This window comes from Tiliqua scincoides, chromosome 1, assembly GCF_035046505.1.
Source record: "Tiliqua scincoides isolate rTilSci1 chromosome 1, rTilSci1.hap2, whole genome shotgun sequence".
In the NCBI taxonomy this organism is placed as follows: Eukaryota; Metazoa; Chordata; class Lepidosauria; order Squamata; family Scincidae; genus Tiliqua; species Tiliqua scincoides.
In genome coordinates this window covers 54,872,310-54,892,250 of record NC_089821.1, presented here as the reverse complement: position 1 = coordinate 54,892,250, position 19,941 = coordinate 54,872,310, and the positions used below count along the sequence as shown (strand labels likewise).

Below are 19,941 nucleotides of genomic sequence, written 5' to 3'. Positions count from 1 at the left end.
TGAAACCTTCAAGAATAGCATGGAAGGTGTATATCTTAAAGCACAATTAGTTTACATCAAGAACATGTGTTGCTCAGAGAGATGTTCTTGAATCATTGGAAGATCATTTCAATACATTCAACCAACACTGTCTAAATATACACTCTCGAGTAGCAACTTAATCTTAGGGACTCAGAACTGAGGCTGAAATCTGACATCTTGCTTTTGCTAACAGTGTACACATGACAACTTGGCTACTCAGGACAGATTGGCAATGATTTGGTTTTCCAAAGACTTCTTAAAGGGCTTTAAATTTAGGTTTTGTGACTTCACACAGCAAATTCAAAGTATAAAATATATTAGTTCAAACCTCAAGCTGAACTAGTTTCAAATTTTTTTTTTACTCATTCTGTTGTTGTCTCATTCTGTTGTTATTTTTATATAGGATCCCAAATAGGTACATAGACAAGTAATATAAAAATATACACAGTTGAATTTTCTAGGACAGGGATTATCAAAGTGTGGGTCATTATTCCCAGGGGAGTTAGAAACAGCTTGGAAAGGGGTTGCAAAGCTCCGAAGAACTAAGTTTGATTCCTAGAATCTCGAGCCAGGACTGGGAAAGACCTGTCTGAAACCCCAGAAATCCTCTGACAGTGTAGGCAGTACTGAACTTAATGAACCAATTGTCTTACTTGAAGGATTCACCAAGTGTGGGTTGTGACTAGCTGTAATATGGGAGGGGGGCAGGGACATGCAGTGTGGGTGTGGCAGGTGAGGCAGAACCACCCCATCCTAGTCCATGGAAAAGCAATGCAGCTGCTTCGCCTCCTTACATCCAGGGAGACTCTCCCTACGCCCGAGGAGGCTCTCCTAACACCAGCTTTCTCAGGTGTAAAGAGAGCCTCCTCAGGTGTAAACAGCAGGGCAGCTGTGGTGCTTTTCCATGGAGTATGATGGGGTGGTTCTGTCTCACTTGCCACATCCATACCGAACGTTCCTGGAGGGGGAGGTCTCATAAATTTATTTATTATTTTGAGGGGGTTGCAGTAACATAAAGTTGAGAATCCCTGTTCTAGCATTTTAGATCACTTGCATTTCTCATTGTCTTTACAGCTTGTTTTATGCTGAAAATGTGTTGTTCTCCAGTGGTTCCAGGGTGGCTCGGTCTTGTGGGAAGCTTTTCCTCTTGATAGCAGGCAGGGTCACTTGATGCAAATAATACTAGGAGGAGAGATTTCTCCATTGATCCCCTAGATTGATCTTGCCTGGCTAGCAGGCAACAGGGCTTTTGCTTGGTTTGAGTGGAACTTCAGTGATTTGCAGCAGGCAGCGGTCAGCCCAATCCTGAGTTCCCTTGGCATGTGGTTGCGGTGGCACTGAAAACAGCCACCACCGCATCCTGCATGCCAATGGCAGCTGCGGGTGGCAGACTTTCATCCCAGATAAGGGAAGTAGCCTTATAATGGGGCTATTCGATTCACTGCCAACAAAAAGGTTGATGGTGAAGTAAGAGTATTTGTGTCAGGTGGCAAGCCCCACACGAGTGTTCTGGATCCAGTGGAGCAGAGCTCCACCGGACCCGCCTCCCTCCCTCCCTCACTCCTTCCCCGCGGCACACCTCTTGCCCGCCCTCTTTTTGCCTCCCCTCTTCTCCCCTTCCCATCATTCCTCCTCCTTGCCCCCTCCCCAGAATGCCTCCTCCCCACCTTCCCCCTGCCCCTGCTTTCCTCTCCACGGTTCAACTGTCTGTGCAACTGCCAAACGGTGCAGACCGGGCACCTGCCCAGCACTAGCCCAGCGCTAGGCTAGCATGGGTGCTCGCCCAGCGGTAAGCCTCACAATCATGCCTTATGGCACGTTTGCAACAGTGCGCACCGGTGGTAAGCCGATGCATTGAGCCCAGGTTTGGGGTCTTAGTTATCAATGAACAACAGAGCCCTTGCTTGATTTGAGCCAAGCTTCAGTGGTCTGCAGCAGGCAGCATAGTTATCACTGATGAACATAACATAAGAACATAAGAACATAAGAACAGCCCCACTGGATCAGGCCATAGGCCCATCTAGTCCAGCTTCCTGTATCTCACAGCGGCCCACCAAATGCCCCAGGGAGCACACCAGATAACAAGAGACCTCATCCTGGTGCTCTCCCCTACATCTGGCATTCTGACTTAACCCATTCCTAAAATCAGGAGGTTGCGCATACACATCATGGCTTGTACCCCATAATGGATTTTTCCTCCAGAAACTCGTCCAATCCCCTTTTAAAGGCGTCTAGGCTAGACGCCAGCACCACATCCTGTGGCAAGGAGTTCCACAGACCGACCACGCGCTGAGTAAAGAAATATTTTCTTTTGTCTGTCCTAACCCGCCCAACACTCAATTTTAGTGGATGTCCCCTGGTTCTGGTATTATGTGAGAGTGTAAAGAGCATCTCCCTATCCACTCTGTCCATCCCCTGCATAATTTTGTATGTCTCAATCATGTCCCCCCTCAAGCGTCTCTTTTCTAGGCTGAAGAGGCCCAAACGCCGTAACCTTTCCTCATAAGGAAGGTGCCCCAGCCCAGTAATCATCTTAGTCGCTCTCTTTTGCACCTTTTCCATTTCCACTATGTCTTTTTTGAGATGCGGCGACCAGAACTGGACACAATACTCCAGGTGTGGCCTTACCATCGATTTGTACAATGGCATTATGATATTAGCCGTTTTGTTCTCAATACCCTTCCTAATGATCCCAAGCATAGAATTGGCCTTCTTCACTGCCGCCGCACATTGGGTCGACACTTTCATCGACCTGTCCACCACCACCCCAAGATCTCTCTCCTGATCTGTCACAGACAGCTCAGAACCCATCAGCCTATATGTGAAGTTTTGATTTTTTGCCCCAATGTGCATGACTTTACACTTACTGACATTGAAGCGCATCTGCCATTTTGCTGCCCATTCTGCCAGTCTGGAGAGATCCTTCTGGAGCTCCTCACAATCACTTCTGGTATTGGATGGGTATTGGATATTTGAGAACTTCATTCTTAGGTGGATGAGGAGGTTCATTTTAATCTGAAACTGTTATGCTGACCTTCCAGTGTGAAATCTCCATTTCCTACTGGGATGCACATGCAGCCTCAGCCTACACCCCTCCTTCCTTCCAAGGCCCTTGCTTCAGTGGTGGTGAGCAGCATGGCCAAGTCATTTCAGAGCTGCTTCTCCTGGGTCCCACTGCCGCCACATTTGCTAGGTCTCATGTGGCACCCCTTTGTGGCCTGGCAACCAGTACAGACTACCCCGTGCTTGCTATGCCACTGTGCAGAAAACAAGACACAAAGAAGACTTCACAATAAGAAAATAGGAGAGTCACACGATCATGCAAGGAGTCCAGATCACGTCAACATGATTGGTTTGTTGCAATTCCCAGACTTATCAGTGGATGTGGTGTCTGTTTCTTCTGTGTGTATGTAATTCAGTTATTTGTGAATGTAATTTGGAAATAACTACTTACTGAATTCATCCCTTTTTTGTTTCTGTAATCTATGAATATCTTCCATGCTCCCCTTTCTGTACTTCCATTCACAGGCTTTCCCTGTCTATCTTTCTCTCCTGACTACATTAGTCTTTTCCTACATAAGAAATAATATTTTGTCTCCTTATGCTTTCTCCTTTAACTCGCTATTACTATAGTATTACTTGGTTCAAAAGGATGATACTCCAATCAGCTTGTTCTTGTGGGAGAAACATGAGCAAATTTTGTTGTGCTTCCTTCCTTGCCCTGACTGCTGTCCTGCCATCATCTAATTAATAGTATTTTCATCCACAAATTCATACATTATTTTCAGTGATGAAGTTTGTCATGGGAGACACTGATGGCGCTCATGCTGCATGTATAACTCTCAGAACAACCAAACACTAGCCAGGTATAATCTATTTGTAATCATTGGTGCAGCCATAAAAATCTCTGAGAGTAAAATATGCTGAATTTGGTCTTCACATGTAGATAGTAAGATGATGTAGCTCATGTGCCGCACTGTACACTTGTACATTCTTGTTTGTTTTAGGTAACCAGGTTTGGCTCTTTTGCCATTGTCCAACCTGTATTTCGCTGACTCCTCCTCTGCCTGTAACTACCAAACCCATTCTTGCCTTTTTTTAGTAGTTTACAGTTAAAACTCAGTAGAGGGAGTGGTTATAATAAATTATGCTGGCAAAATATACAAGCAGATACTTTAGAAAGTATATGGTCATAAAGCCATCAGTTTTATTCCCAGCAACATTTTAAAACAGTTGTGAGTGTGTACACACAACATCTTAATAAAATGTGGAAAATTACTTAACCTTTGCCTAACTTCACTTGATTAAAAGTTCAGTGGCTCTGGCAGGCGAGATACTGTTTGTGCAGCATGCAATATGAATGAACCTCAGACAAGACTGTAGTCTCTGCCCAGAAATTGGAGAATAGTACTTGACCCCCCATTTGTACATGATGTCATAGAGATAGCACATGGCTTAGCTTATCTTTCTCTTGTTTTTCATCAGAGGACCACAGAACACTTTGCAAGCATAAGGCAGGTTCTCTGTACTTTGGTGGATGCATAGCCAAAGGGAGAATGGGTTTCACATAAGATAGGATAAGGATTGTATACCAACCGAGAGGTTAGGCTATCCAAATGCTTTCCTAGCAACAAGGACTACAGGTATAACCTAATTATCCATAGATTTTTTACCTGCAGTTTTCTCTCAACAATGAGAAAGGGCCCTTTAAATCAAAGGAAAAAAGAGGGGACTAACAAGAGGGGACTAAGAAAAAAGAGGGGACTAAGAAAAAAAAAGAGAGACTAACAATTGTCTTGTTAATGGGGGAGAGGGCAGCCGGCTGACAATCCTCTCTCCAGGCACTTAGAACAGCTTCACTCCCAGGCAGGCGACCCCTCCCTGAGCACATTAAAGAATGCAAGTCATTATCACCTCCTCCATTCTTTCCATTTGCTGGTCTCTCTGGGAAGGGAGGGCTCACTGCCTCAGAGTGAAGCCTTTCTAAGCACCTGGAGAGAGACTGATTGCCTCTCTGTGCATCACAAAAGGTCAGCAAGGCTGTTTTTAAATCAGTGAACTAAAGGACATTGGTTTTTTAATGGATTTGCTTTAGTGCAATTTTTGCCATCCTAATGAGTTCTGGGAATGGAACCCTCGAAAATAACCTGTGAAGCAGCCATTTTCAACCACTGTGCCATGGCACACTGGTGTGCTGTGGATGGTCTGCAAGTGTGCCGCAGGAGTTTGGGGGAGGATCATTTTTTAATAGGGCCACTAGGGAACATGAGCCTCTGCTGTGAGTGCGGTGTGCCTTGTCAATTGTCCAAAAACTGATGGTGTGCCTTGACTGTTTTAGTACCTTATCAGTGCTCCGTGAGACAAAAAAAAGTTGGAAATCACTACTGTATAGCAAATTGAGATTGTGTTGTGCTGCTGTCTTAAGTTACTGGATCAAGAAACTCGTGTATGTTCTCTGTCTTGACCACACATGTTGCACAGGTTGGTGACTGTGAAATTGTGGCACCTAAATGTTAATCTAATTTACAAATGCACAAAAGCACAACTATTTTTCCAATGTTATTGCTGGTTAGTGATTTCATTTGTGCTCATTTGCCTTTTCAAGAAATCTTTCCTGGAATGATGCTTTTAGGACTCTGAAATTGGCATGGAAAAAAGCAGCATTTGTAACTTTCCAGTGAGGAGATAAATTCACATTTCAAAAATTACTCTTTAAAATATAGAGATTATTTACATGACTCAGGAATATGGTAGTTTGCTGCATGCTGTGTTGGCCAAAGCTGTCCTCAGAAAGAGGAAACATTTAAATGAGTCCTCAGAAGATTTCCCCACAACAAGTGCACTAGCTGATTGATAGTTGAATAACAAATACATCTTTATTGCATCTGTTGCATCACAAAGCACTAATATGAGGAATGTAATTTGTCTTCAGATTAATTGCTTGGCCTGAAGACATGCAGTGGGTGGACCAGCAGCTTTCTTGATTTCACCATATCTAAAACAAAGGTTATGTTTCTATGTAATGTGTCACGAATGATGTATAAGTGTGCTTTGGTCATTAAACTAGAAAACCTTTGGTAAAACTGTTAACAAATGGAGCAAGGAGCATGACCAAGGTTTCCGCTTGTTTAGTTTTCAAATTAAATGGTGCCTTTCTGTGAAGTAGACAACTCACAGCGCAATCATAAGCTGCACTGGTACAGCCGGGACGCGTGACCTGCTCTGCATCCAGTGCAATTTAGGAGCAGGCTGGAGGTCTCCTTGGTAAAGTCCCAATCATCTCTATGGGGCTTCTTGGATCCGTGCGCACAAATCCAGGAAGCCAAGTGTAACCCTGGGCCGGCCGGGAGGGGGGTTAGGATATGGCGGAAGCCACTCTATCGCCTCCCTCCTGGACTCAATCTGTCCCCTGTTTCACCCCATCTCAAAAATGCATCTTCCCTACCACCCTCCCTGGCACAACCTTACCTATGCCAGCCAGCACGGGGATGGGATCCAGCACTGCTGGGCTGGCACTAGACCTACGCATGTTTGCAACACCTTGAACCAGCACGACAACCTTAGGGTTGCGTTGTGAGAAACATTTGACTAAACCAGGGCCATGCAAACCGTGGCCTGTGAATCTGTCCACCTGGTGAGCCGACCTTTTTGTTCCGCCTGGGTGCTGCACTATGTCCTCTTCATTCAGAGGACAGGGACATTCAGGGGAGTTGAGTCTGCCGGGATGTCCTCTCACATGGCCTTCTGGGACACCGGGCAGACAACGTGGCTGCCCAGAGTGTCCCTGCCCTACGATGAGGAGGATGCCGCATGGCACCCAGGTGAAACGTTTGGATGTGATCCCGACAGGGACCACATTCTGGGTGCACAGTGGTGCACTCTGGACTAAAAGGACGGATATAATTTTGGCATTTTCAACAGGTATTTACAAGTAACCATTAGGATTTGTCAAACACTCAAACTAGAAAGCCCTTTTGACTTTAGTTGCTTTGAAATAATTGTATACTAGTGGACCTGGGAGCTCTGAAATCAACTGCATTATGTCACTTCTGGTAAACCTGTTTTACTAGTATTACCACCTTGGGTTCCTTACAAATACCGCTCCCTATCTCTTGTTAAAATGGCCAACAATTCTTTTACAAACCAATTATTGTTTTTTTTCCCCTCTTCATTTGTGAATCTGGCCTTCTACTTTTGCTCCTGCATTTGAGAAAGTTCTTTATGCCACCACGGAGATCAGCCACTCAGCACTCTGCTAAGCCAAGTTCTCTTTGAATCTGGTTTTTGGAGCTCTGTAGCAAAACACATTTCCTCTAGTGGAACAGATTCAATTGAGTGTGGTGAGGGTGCTCCTCCAGTGACTTTAAAAATGTAGCATGTATCTTCATCATTTGACATGCTTACAAGATATAGTCCTATGATTGTTTAAGGAGGTGTTCTGGTAAGGAGCCAACCACAGGGAAGAATGACAAAGCTTGGATGGTATTAAGAACATTGTCAAGTTTTAAAAATCCTTCATGAAGCGATCTTTGCAGGACATTCTGTGCCCGGAAGGCTTACAACTGTTCAGTAATAACTTTGTCCAAATGGGTAGGAGAGGGGCAAATTTATTACCAATGCAGGGGAGGAGGGTGAGCTCTTACACAGAAGAGCCCTGCTGAATCAGTCTAAGGGTCCGTCTAATCCGGCTTCCTGCATCTCACAGCGGCTCACCAGATGCCTCAGAGATATTTGTATCATGTTGCCACTCCCTTGCATCTGGCACTGAGAGGTAGGCGACCTCTAAAAGCTGCACATAGTCATCATGACTAGTAATCTGCGATTACTTCTTCTCCATAAATTTGTCCTATTCCATTTTGAGGGCATCTAACCAGATGCCATAACCACATCAGGTGGCAAGGAATTCCACAGATTAGTTATGTGCTGGGTCAAGAAATATTTTCTTTTGTCTGTTCTAATTCTCTCGCCACTCAGTTTTAGTGAATGGCCCTGATTTTGGTTTTGCGTGAGAGGGAAAAGAACTTTCCTGTATCCATTCCATGCATAATTTTATATGTCTCAATCCTTTCCCCCTCAGATGCTATCTTTCTAGTTGGAAGAGCTCCAAACATTGTAGTCTTTGCTCATAAGGGAGGTGCCCCACCACACTAATCCTTTTGATCACTCTCTTTTGCTCCTTTTCCAGTTCCACTATATCCTTTTGAGATGTGGCTACCAGAACTGGACACAATATTCTGGATGTGGCCTTACCATAGATTTATACAGTGGCATAATAATATTAGCCATTTTATTCTCAACACCTTTTTTTTTAATGAGCATGGAATTAACCTTCTTCACCGCTGCTGCACATTGAGTTGACACTTTCATCAAGCTGTCCACCAGAGCTCCAAGATCTCTCCTGATCTTGCACAGACAGCTCAGAACCCATTAGCATATGTGTGAAGTTTTGATTTCTTGCCCCAATATGCATAACTTTACATTTACTGAAGGACATCTTCCATTTGGTTGCCCATTCCCTAGTTTAGAAAGATCCTTTTGGAACTCTTCACAATCCCTTCTGGATTTCACCATCTGGAAAAGTTCAGTATTGTGCACAAACTTGGGCACCGCACCCCTTATCCCCAACTCCAGGTCATTTGAAAAAGTGCTGGTCCCAAGACCGATCCTTGGGACACACTGCTTTTCACCTCTTATTCTCTGACTGGAGTTTCCTCATGAGCTTTCTCTTTTCTCTTTGATGAGGGACTATGGGCACAATCCTAACCCACTTTCCAGCACTGATATAAGGGCAATGGAGCTCTGAGGTAAGGGAACAAACTTTCCCTTACTTTGAGGAGGTCTCCATGAATGCCACCCAACTGCAGGATGCAGCACACATCTCACTGGCACAGCTATGCCAGTGCTGGAAAGTGGGTTAGGATTTGGGCCTGTGTCAAATGCCTTCTGAAAATCCAAATATTTGAAAATCCAGAGGTCAACAGGCATGTGGATTTGTGCAAACGCACTGATATCAGTGGGTTTGCCCAAATCCACAAACCAGTTGACCTCCTCCCAACCTATTTTGGCTTTTGAGCAGAAAGCCCAAGAAGCAGGGCAGGCTATGCTGCTTGCTGTTAAGGGCTTGAGTACAACTATTTTACCATGTTTCAGTCCATGTTGGCCCAAGATCCTTTTCCCCCTTCTATATCCTGTTTCAGAAAGTGATATCAAATTTACCATAGTTGGTGTAGTGAGTCAGTTTGGGCAGAGGGTTTATAGGATTAGGGGAATTGGTGGGCAGCCTTAGACTCTGTCTGGTGAAGGGCTTTTCTTGAACCTCCCTGTAAGGGTCATTTGATATGGAGTGGGGGAAGAGAATGGAGCCTCTTGAGGGAGAACCAATTCACCTACTCAGAGTCAGTGAGTGTTGGTAGTTGTGACCTGGAAGTGCCTCTCTTATGGAAGATACTAATCACAGGTATGGAGTTGGGGTATGTTTACCCTGAATGTATTGGAATGTGGAACTTCACTGCCCCAGGCTTGGAGTATTATTATCGCCCACTTCTTCCCAACTTTCCAGGACTGATGCAGCCACAATGCAGCTCCAAGTTAAGGGAACAAATGTTTCCTTACCTTGAGAAAGCCTCCATGACTTGCCTACTGCAGGATGCAGGGCACATTTTGTTGTCGTGGCTGCATTGGCAATGGAAAGTTGGACAGAATTGTGCCCTTGATAGTTGCTGAGCCTTGGTTGGATTAAATAAAGTTATAGCCTTTTACTTTCATCTAATAACTGAATCTTGCCTCTTCATTATGGTTTGTGGATGTCATGCAGAAGGTAGACGAGGAAGGATTTCTGTGTAAAGACAAGACAAGCGGGAAAGCTGAGAAGGGTAAGAAAGGCACTAACAAGCTAGGATAAGCCAGAAAGATTAGTTTAAGGGGGATATAGTAGAGCCCAAGTGACGGAAAAGCATTGTGTGGCAAGTATGTGGTGAATGCTGGCAGCTTTTGGAGCCAATAGCGCTGCTGAAGAATGCACTTTAAGGGAATAACAAAGCACATATATTTTGAAAATGCCTATTAATTGCTGGCTGTACAAGGAAGATGTATGCGGAAGTGTCTAACTAAAGAGAAATATTTTATCTAGGCATAGAGAAAATATTTATCCTTAGCTAAACAAAAAAGCACAAATGTGAACATTCCCAGAAAGAATTCCTTATGTGTCCTGCAGCTGAAGGCATTTCTAAATGAATCCTTTAGGTTTCCTGTAGCTCTTAGACCACAGATGAAATAATTGCAGCTTCTCAGGCTTTGTTTACTTTAGGCACTTGAGAGTTTCCAAGTGCTTTTATGTGAATCTGCTTATAAAGTGTTTTAAAAACAACAGTATTAAGGGTTCCATACTTCATCCTTTGTGCCCTAACATGTTTAATGTGATGATAGAAACAGTCATTTAAAAAAAATATAACAGTATCAGTTTCTGGAAATGTGGCTGGTTATCTGAATGATCTGATTCATGTGCATTTTCTATGAACAAATTGATTTTAAAAGTCAACATTATTGGTCACCAACTGCTGATTTGGTTGTAGAGAAAATTAGGTGTTAGACTCTTTTGAGGAGGTTGGTTTTCCTGCACTGATCTATTAGAATGCTGTGGGTAGTGGATCCTTCGTTACTGGGGATTGGACTAGATGATCTTCAGATACATTTCTTACAGGCAGTTTTCTGTGTTTCTACAATATGCATTTCTGGTTAAGGAGAAAAGTTGTCATAAGCTTTGTCTTGCTGCCATCTGCTGGTTGTATTTATTGATTGGCTCAGCAGTTAACCATCACTGACTACATTAACAGTCGACTTGCGCTTCAAATGAAACTTAGCCCAGTTTCTGTTTGAGATCCACTTAACTTCTACCTTGATGTAAAAACTGTTCCTAAGATTCATAACTTTTATTTGTGTAGCACTTCAGATCTTTTCAAAACTTGCTTTCTAGACAACCTCAAGCACACTTGTTTTATTTGCTGTTGTAACGTGGTTGGATGTTGATACTTTAAATAAAAATTAACATGATCTTAGAAATTCTTGAAAATATATTTACTAGGTTGGATCCAAAGAACTATGACTGGAAAGAAAATAGGTGCTAGCGTTTACACAGTGCTGTAATGCATAGACGTCACAGCAGTCCTCTTGTTTTCACCTCTTCAAGTGGTCTCACAAATTATTGCACCGTTGGATTTAGTTTAATGTCTCTTAGACAACACTCTAACATGAGGTATAAAACAATGCTTTCTATCTCCTGGCACAAATATGTATCCTGTTTGTGCATCTTTTTTTTTTTTTTTTGTAAAGTACAAAAGGCACTTACTGTGATTTTCAGAAGACTTTTAGGAAACTCATTCAGATTTGGAAAAAAAAATTGGCATTTATTTAAGCATATCTCTTCAGATGGACATAATACCCAACAGAACACAATAATGCTTTCATTCTGCACAAATAATAGAAGAAGGGAGGCAGAACTGGGCAGAACCTACTGCTTTTGCACCGTACCAATGGCATCTTGCACTACTCTTCAACGCAACCTTAGCCAATTCCAGGCATATCTGAGATCTGTGTAGCCTACAGGCTGTGTTAGAGCAGTTGACGCTGCTGTAGCTGGCTGAAGGCCCAATCCTATCCAACTTTCAAGTGCTGGTGCAACTGAAATGCAGCCTTGAGGAAAGGGAACAAACATTTCCTGACTTGGTGGAAGCCTCCATGATTGCCACCCAACCACAGGATGTAGCACATGCCCCATGAGCACGGCTGCACAGGCACTGGAAAATTGGATAGGATTTGACCCTGAAGCACTTGCAACAGCTTCAATCCAGGAGCTGCTTGCCCATGGCATCTGGTCCTGGCTGGGAACTGCTTGCAGGTGGCCAAGTCCCAGCAATCCTTGAACCCAGTGAGCATGTTCTTGCATGCCCACTGGGTTCAAGGATTGCTGAGCCTTGGCTTTCTGTACAGGAGCACCATACAGTACTGTATTGGTAGACTTCAGGGAGGTCTGGAGGATTACTTCATATAGCACTTGACAGTTGTGAACCAACCATAGACGTCTATGGGGCAGATGACCAGGCGCAAGCTTCTAGGACCCTGCGGAAGCCTCTCTGAGACTCCCAACAGGGTTGGAAACTGTGCTTCTGGCTTCCTGGAAGCACAGTTTATAGCGTCAGGGAACCTCAGAGAGGCTTCCCTGACGTGGGCTCAAGTTGTGTGAGGCACTGTCGGGGGGGCAGACTTGCATGCGGGGGGGTGGTAACAGCCCACAGGGGGCGCCATCATGGACCTTTGCTCCGGGAATGGGGCTGAGGAGGTCCGCCGCTGGCACTTGGCCTTTGAATATTTCCCTGAATGTTACAAGCATGTAAGAGCAGCTGTGTGCACATATGTGCTTATCTTCTGAGAACAAAATAGTGGTATGCATGGTCATTTGTAATTATGTGTTACTGTTGAGTACACAGAAGCGCCGCTGCTCCAGAGACCCAAGGTCAGGCGGTTGCTCCCGGGAAATAACGAGGCACAGACACAGCAGTGCACCACCACCAGATGTCCTTTTACTGAAGTATGTACAGTGCCAAGGCAGCACAGCAAAGCAAAGGAACAAAGCTAGAACTTGCCACAATCTCCAATCACCAACTCCACCGACGTAGCTTCCTGCAGACAATCCACTTAACATCTCCCACACAGCAGCTCGTACAAGCCCCAATATATACTGGCACTGGCCAATGGGAAGCAGGTTATCATCTGGTGACACTATGACTTGTAGTCTTGTGATATGGTATTGCAGGCTACTGCATCATCCATACTAAGCCCTGTGTCATCAGCCAATCCCATGATGCAACAGGGCTACACGCACTCAGTGTACGCACTCAGGCCAAGACGTCAGGGCCTAACCTTGCCCTGTCTAGCCTGTAAATTCATATAGGTCTGGGGCATATATCACAACAGTTACTATCTTCTGTAAAATTCTTATATTTTCAGTTAAAAGTTGCTGCTTTTTAAAATCCAGTTTTTTAGAAAGCTAATATTTTCCATGCCATGTGCAATACACAAATTATTTTAAGAGGGTAGGGTGGCTCTTAATTAAATCCACAAACTGCACTTTGACCCATAATTTTAGCCAGATTGTGCCCCCCTCCAGTATCCTTCTGAAAATACCATGATCATTAAAGGGGCCATTGCAAAAGAGACAACCCAAAACAGTTAAATCCTATCAGCTGCTATCTTTGTGAGTCAGGAGTAACAGGGTCAACTGAATCCAGGCCTTCATTTCCTGTCACAAACAGCCTATTAGCAAGATTTCACCTGCCTTTAGATATGTACACATAGCCCTGACTATTGCATTGGGAAAGGGGAATTGCACATGTGGCACCTGTTTAGATCCATAGTTCTCTACCCAATTATGGACATGCACATGGCAACTTGGTTATGTGCAGGTATAACCCCCAGCTGAACATGCATAGACTAAATGGCCAGTCTCTTCCTCAAATATGCCCCATGGCAAATTTCTTACAGATTGCGGAAGTCTGTTCAAAACGGCTTTGCTCTCTATCCTAGTAAAAGTAGCCATGATGTTTGAAGTGAACACCAAGTAGCCTCCAAGCTTCCTTTGCACCTCTCCGCAGATGAGCATCTTCAGTCCACCCACTTCTTCCCCACCATGATTCAATTTTAGAGATGGACAGACACTCCTGAAAAAAAAGTTGTTTTAATTTAAGTCTTCACTCTGGTCTTTCTAATATTTGTAACCTTTTCTTTTTGGTTTTGTTTTTCTTTTCAGTTTCCTCATAGTGCTGATCTGCCTTATATTCAGTGTGCTTTCTACAATTGAACAGTATGCAGCTTTGGCCACAGGAACATTATTTTGGATGGTATGCTTATGGAAATTTCTTCATTTACATTTCCTTTATATTTGTGAGGAAAATTGGATTAGGAAATACATTCTTCTCATGCATTTGATATACAGTATAGCAGTGTTTCTCAAACTGTGGGTCGGGACCCACTAGGTGGGTCACGAGCCAATTTCAGGTGGGTCCCCATTCATTTCAATATTTTATTCTTAATATATTAGACTTGATGCTACCCTAGCATGTGACTGCATTTGGGGAAATGTTACAGACCTGTACTTTGAACAGACAACTATGTATATGCTTTTAACAACGATAGTAAATAGGACTTACTCCTGGGTAAGTGTGAGTAGGATTGCAGTCTAGGGTTGTTAAAAATGTTCCTGCTTGATTATGTCACTTCCGGTCATGACATCACTTCCAGTGGGTCCTGACAAGATTCTTTTTCTTAAAAGTGGGTCCTGATGCTAAATGTGTGAGAAACGCTGCAGCACAGTATTCTTTTTTGTTGAAATGTCCAAGCACTGTGCCATGGAGTTTAGTTAGTAATTTCTTTCCAAGCTTACATGGGGAGACAAAAAGTAGTCCTTGCAGTTGGACAATGTAAAAGTAAAATAATGCTCCTACAATTCATTTTAACCCCCCCCCCCCAGTCCTCTGAGGCTTTCAGTCCAGTTCTAACTAACTTTCCAGCACTGATGCAGCCATGCTAAATGAGAATGTGCTGCATCCTGTGGGGCAGTCACAGAGGCCTCCTCAAGGTAAGGCAGCTGTTCTCAAGCTTGTAGGGAGTTTGAGCCCTGCTGTAAGTTCTTGTGGGGAAGGGGGGAAGCAGCGACTCGATCACCAGGATCACATGGCTTTGGAGGGGCACAGGGGCTTGTTGTGACTTACCAGAGGCTGCAGCAGCCTGCGGGAGGTGCAGGGAGCCCTGTGCCAGCCTCCGCAGGGCTCTCCAACATGCGGAGACAGGCACAATAACAATTGCGACCCTCTTCCGGTTTTGCGATTGCAAACCGGAAATGAGTTTCAGTCGTTATTTGTAAATTATCCTCATGTTGGAGAGCCCTGCAGAGGCTGGTGCGGAGGAGGATGGTACCCCTGGGAGGCTGCTGCAGGCGGCGATTGCAACCCACTTCCAGGTAGTGACTACAAAACCGGAACCGGTTGCAATTGCATTTTTTCAAAGTTCTGAGGTGCGGGGAGCTCTGTAGATGGCTCCACAGGGCTCCCCGCAACAGAGGGCGAGTAAAAAAGGCCCTCTGTCCCCAGTGGTGTCTTGATTCATGTCGCCACCATTCCCCTGTCCCGCTCCTTAAGGGGGCAGCGATAGTGCTTCTTGGGCTGGTGGGTCTCAACCCACTAGTTTGAGAGCCACTGCTAATACAGAATACAGCAATGGTATAATGTTCTCCCAGTGCCAGCAACGGTGCAGAGAATGGAATGTTCTCCCAGTGCAGCACTAGATCTCAAAACATTCGCATCGCCACCATCCCCCACCCCTGCAAAGACAGCAAACTTGACAAGTGAGTTTGAGAACCACTGCTGTATAGCATTTTACATGTATAACCTAATTATCCACTGATTTTTCACCTGCAGTTTTATTTCAACTGATGAGAGGGGCCCTTTAAATTAAAGGGGAAAAAGTCATTTAACAATAGCCTCTTTAATGTGGGAGAGGGCAGCTGGCAGACAAGCAGTCTCTCTCTCCTGACACTTAGAATAGCTTCACTTGGAAGCAAGCGACCCCTCTCTTCCCCCTGAGCAGGTGAAAGAATGCAAAGTGGAAGTGATTATCGCCTCCACTTTGAAGGTGAAGGGAGAAGGTGAAGGGTGGAGGGAGGGGTTACTGCCTCAGAGTGAAGCCTTTCTAAGTGTCTGGAGAGAGAATGATTGCCTGCCTGATGCCTCTGTCCTGCATTACAAAGGTCAGCAAGGCTGTTTTTAAATCACTGTGTAAAGGGACATTGCTCTTTAAATGGATTTCCTTTAACACGATTTTTGTTTGGCATCCACATGGCTTCTGGGATTGGAATTCTCGTGGATACTGAGACTCAACCTATAGTACCCAATCAGTATAGTACCCTTCAGTAGCCCTGAAGTTACCCAATCTCACACAGGTATTCTTCTAATAACTAACAGTCCAATCCTATCCTAGGCTAGCCCAGAGCACGCAGTGGCACTGTTGCAGCCTCCATTTCATGCTATGTGTTGGCTGGGGACCAGATAGCAATTTTACTTACCTAGAGCCCAATCCTAGGCATGTCTACTCAGAAGTAAGTCTCATTATAGTCAATAATGCTTGCTCCTAGGTAAGTGTAGTTAGGATTGCAGCCCTAGTCCACTACTGCCTTATCCTTAAGGGGTCTACTTGGATCTATCGCTGGTGTCCATCCTAGTGGGTCCAAGATGGCATGTTGAAACTGGGCCAGAGGCATAAGATACCAGTGCAACACCTGATACCCACCCCAAGACTTCTCTCAACATGACCTGACCCATCCCTGATCCTTGCCCTGATCCATTACCGGAACACCCCCTCCGCTGACTAGTCTGCTCCAGCGGGGGCTCCAGAGATTATTGGTGCATCCCTGTGGTCACCCAGTCTGACCCCCATTGCAGCGATTGCAGGCTGTTGAATTTCCTGGGAATTTTGACTTTCAATGATTAAGCTTTAAGACCAGTAAGTGTGTGTGTGTGTGTGTGTGTGTGTGTGTGTGTGTGAGAGAGAGAGAGAGAGAGAGAGAGAGATCTTTGTCATAAAAATTAATTAATTAGTGAGAATTTTTTTTAACTTCTGAATGTGCTCAATGATCCTTACCCATACAATAATGTTGATGGCCCCTGATACTGTGTCCTCCAAGGAAAACTGTATCAGGTTGTTCCATGGAATACCTTCGAATAGCAGCACAAGCAGCCATACCCAGTTCTTTGGTTCCTTACTAGCATTTCAGTAGGAGTCACTTGTATTGTATTACCTACTTAATATTCTTGGGGCAAGCCAACATTTATATTTTATTTGCCTGACTATTCTTTAGGCACTTAATCCTGCAGTTGTTTTGTATGTTGGGAATTCCCCATTATAGGGGTGTTAATATTTAATGTTGGCAAAACCTTAGCTTCCAGTTTCCAGAGAGTCAGTTTTCAGAGTTCATGTCAATAGGGGTCAGATTTTATGCCTTTCAGGCACCATTCAGCAAGTTAGTACAAGATCAACTTTCTGGTATTGTCAGCCTGATATGGAAATTTTTATATGGAAGTAGAGGTGAAGAGTTAGTTGCAGGTGATGGCTGAGCAAATACTAATATGATTCTTGTTTTCATGGGGGAAAAAGATTAGCCAACTTGCCAATGCACATTGAGAATGATTGTAAGGTTCACATAAATACAGCATTTGGCAGGTTCCAGGACTGATGATACTGATGAGAAACTTCAAATGCCTGCTGTCATACAAGATGAGACTGGTTACTGTTGTTGCTGTTTTCCCCTCAATATACATACTTTTATTGCTTTGCAGAGTACAAGAGAATAGGTCCCTGCCCTGAGGAGCTTACATTTAAATTTTATGCCAGGGAGGGAAATGTAGAAAAGAGGAAATTGGAGAATATTGAGAAATTAAGGAGGAATTTTTAATGAGGCGTCATGCAAGAGTCCGGGGGGGGGGGGTTTCAAGTATAAGAGGCATCAGTGGGGAAAGGGAGCAGGAGACATTCAGATAACTGAGAGTGGTGGAGCTGAAGAAGGAAGATAATGGGCAGGGATATATTGGGATACAAGAGGGACAAGGCTATTGAGGACTTCAAAAATGAGGTGCTTTTTTGAGGATGAGGATCTTGTGCTTTTCCTGTGAACTGACTACCACTGCTACTTATTTAGTTTAAGATGATTTAAGTGTTACATCCTGTTTTATTCTTTTGTGGAATAACAAAAAATCTGCCCCATACACATTCCTCCTTAGACCACTTATTTTTGAGCTGCTTTACTGGACACTGTGATAGCATTCAGTGGGCATGTATGTAGTTAGAATGTATTGTGATGCATTTTCCCAGGAATTACCATCTGTGCTATAATGTTATGCCTCTTAAGGTCCAGTTTTATGACCCTGTAGCATTGTTGCTAGGTGTCATAAACATGCAGTAAAGCACGTTTACAGCACCTGAGCACGTTTACACAGCACGTTTACAGCACCTGAGGAGGGAGCGCTGGGCCTCAGAGCCGGGAAGAGCAGCAGAGCTCCACAGAGCACTCCACAGCAGAGCCAGCAGTAAATCTTGTTGCCAGCCAGCTGAGTGCCTTTTCAGGGTGAGGGGAAAGCAGAACTGGGCAGGGGGAAAGGTGGAACAGGGGGAGGGACTGGGCCAGGAGGAGCGGGAGGCCTTCCCCACTGAATCCAAAGTTCTGTGTTGGGTTTGCAAGTCCGACAGGGAGCTCCTCAGGTCTGTGCCAGCGAATTAGCTGGTGCAGACTCGAGGAAACCCGTTGCAGGGGCTGGAGCTTTCCTTGAGGGAAAGGGGATGAAAGTCCCCTTCTCCCAACGAGACTTCCTGCAGCCTCCTGGTGCCTGCAGGGTACAATGGACATTTTGGCACTGCTGTTGCTCTTGGTGCTGCTGTTCCTCCAGGCGCTGGGAAACATAGGATTGGGCTGTTAAATGTGATCTTTTTTGCTATGTAGTTTGTTTGGCAACATAGCTTTCATCCTTCTGGAAAGGAAAGTCAACCCCATTGAGGAAACTTGCCAATAACTATAGTTCCCCCACCCCTTCTTTTCCACTGTTTGCCTTTGACATGGTGGATTTTTCCCCCCAATACTTTAAAACAGACCTTAGCATCACTAAAAATTTCCAAAATTGAGAATTGGAGAGAAAAAGCACATTTGTGTTAAAGAAAATAGAACTAGTATATTTCAGTGGGAATTGTACTGTAAGGAAGATGTTGAGTCTGAATGCAGGAGTTGACATCAAGCCCCCTTTCCTCCCGCTATACTGAAAACAAGTGCACTGGGCAAAGTACTATATTACACATGGATGGCAACTCTTGCTGCAGTGCTTCTAGCACGGAAGAAGACAGAAATCTGCCACATCAAATAAAAAAAAAAAGATTCATAATTTAGCAAGCAAAATTCTGAGTTGAAAAAGGAAGCTGAAAGAAATGATGGGGATTTGGATGGGACAACAGGAAGACTTATAATATGGGCTGGAAAAGTATCAGGACTAATGTATTGTTTGTTGTTGTGTTCTTGTGTGTTTAGGGTGTTGCACAGTGTGATGACATATATTGTTGATGGTAAAAGAAGAATAATTACCAGGATGTACTTGCTTTGATTTGACCTTCCTTGTATCCTTTGGGATACAACTGAACATCAGAAAAACAACTCAAATTAGATTTCAGTTAATGCAAAGTTAACCTGTGTTAGCTTCTTGCTCTCTTCTTTGATACTTAAACAAGGACCAGTGAGTCAGCTGGTCTTGGTCAATTAACCATGTGTTTCCTCAAATCTGACCATCTGTGCCATGATTATCAAAGACATTGCTTATATGTTGCGAAATCTGTCCAGACCAGGAAAAAGTCTGTGAGTTTTACAGAGAAAGGCTTCTGGTCATACAGCACTTTGAAAGTGTTTGAAGTGCGTTGTGAGCATTATCTTAGCAATCCTTGCAACAGTACTTCAGTAAAGTAGACCACTATTCATCCATATTATAGATGCAGAGCAACAGAAGACTGTTTGAGGTCATCTGTAGTGCTTTCATTGCAGAAGTAAAATTTGAACTGGGGTCTTTCAGGATCACACTTTCCACCACCGTACTACACTACGTCTCTTGGTGTTGCAAGAGCACAAGTAAGGTGAAATATCTTTAGGCCCAAGCAAACTGGCATCATAGAAATCACTTGTTTATGATTGATTAGGAAACAGAGATGGCTTGCAAATTGCGTTATGATTCTATGATTTTTATCCTTAAAAACCAACATTCCACACTTAAATCAACACTTAAATATAGCACTGGGCACACAAAAAGAAAGTTAACTGTGTGATATCTCACTTGGTGTCTTGTTTAA

General features: G+C 44.0%; 1 protein-coding gene across 2 annotated transcripts in view; it reads left to right on the top strand.

Moving 5' to 3' along the window:
• KCNQ1 (potassium voltage-gated channel subfamily Q member 1) overlaps positions 1 to 19,941 on the top strand; it is a 386,395-nt gene that overhangs the window by 34,023 nt on the left and 332,431 nt on the right. For both annotated transcript variants that reach the window (XM_066609964.1, XM_066609959.1), the window contains exon 2: positions 13,823 to 13,913. In XM_066609964.1, the coding sequence (XP_066466061.1) occupies positions 13,823 to 13,913 (91 nt within the window). The remainder of the gene's footprint in view (positions 1 to 13,822; positions 13,914 to 19,941) is intronic.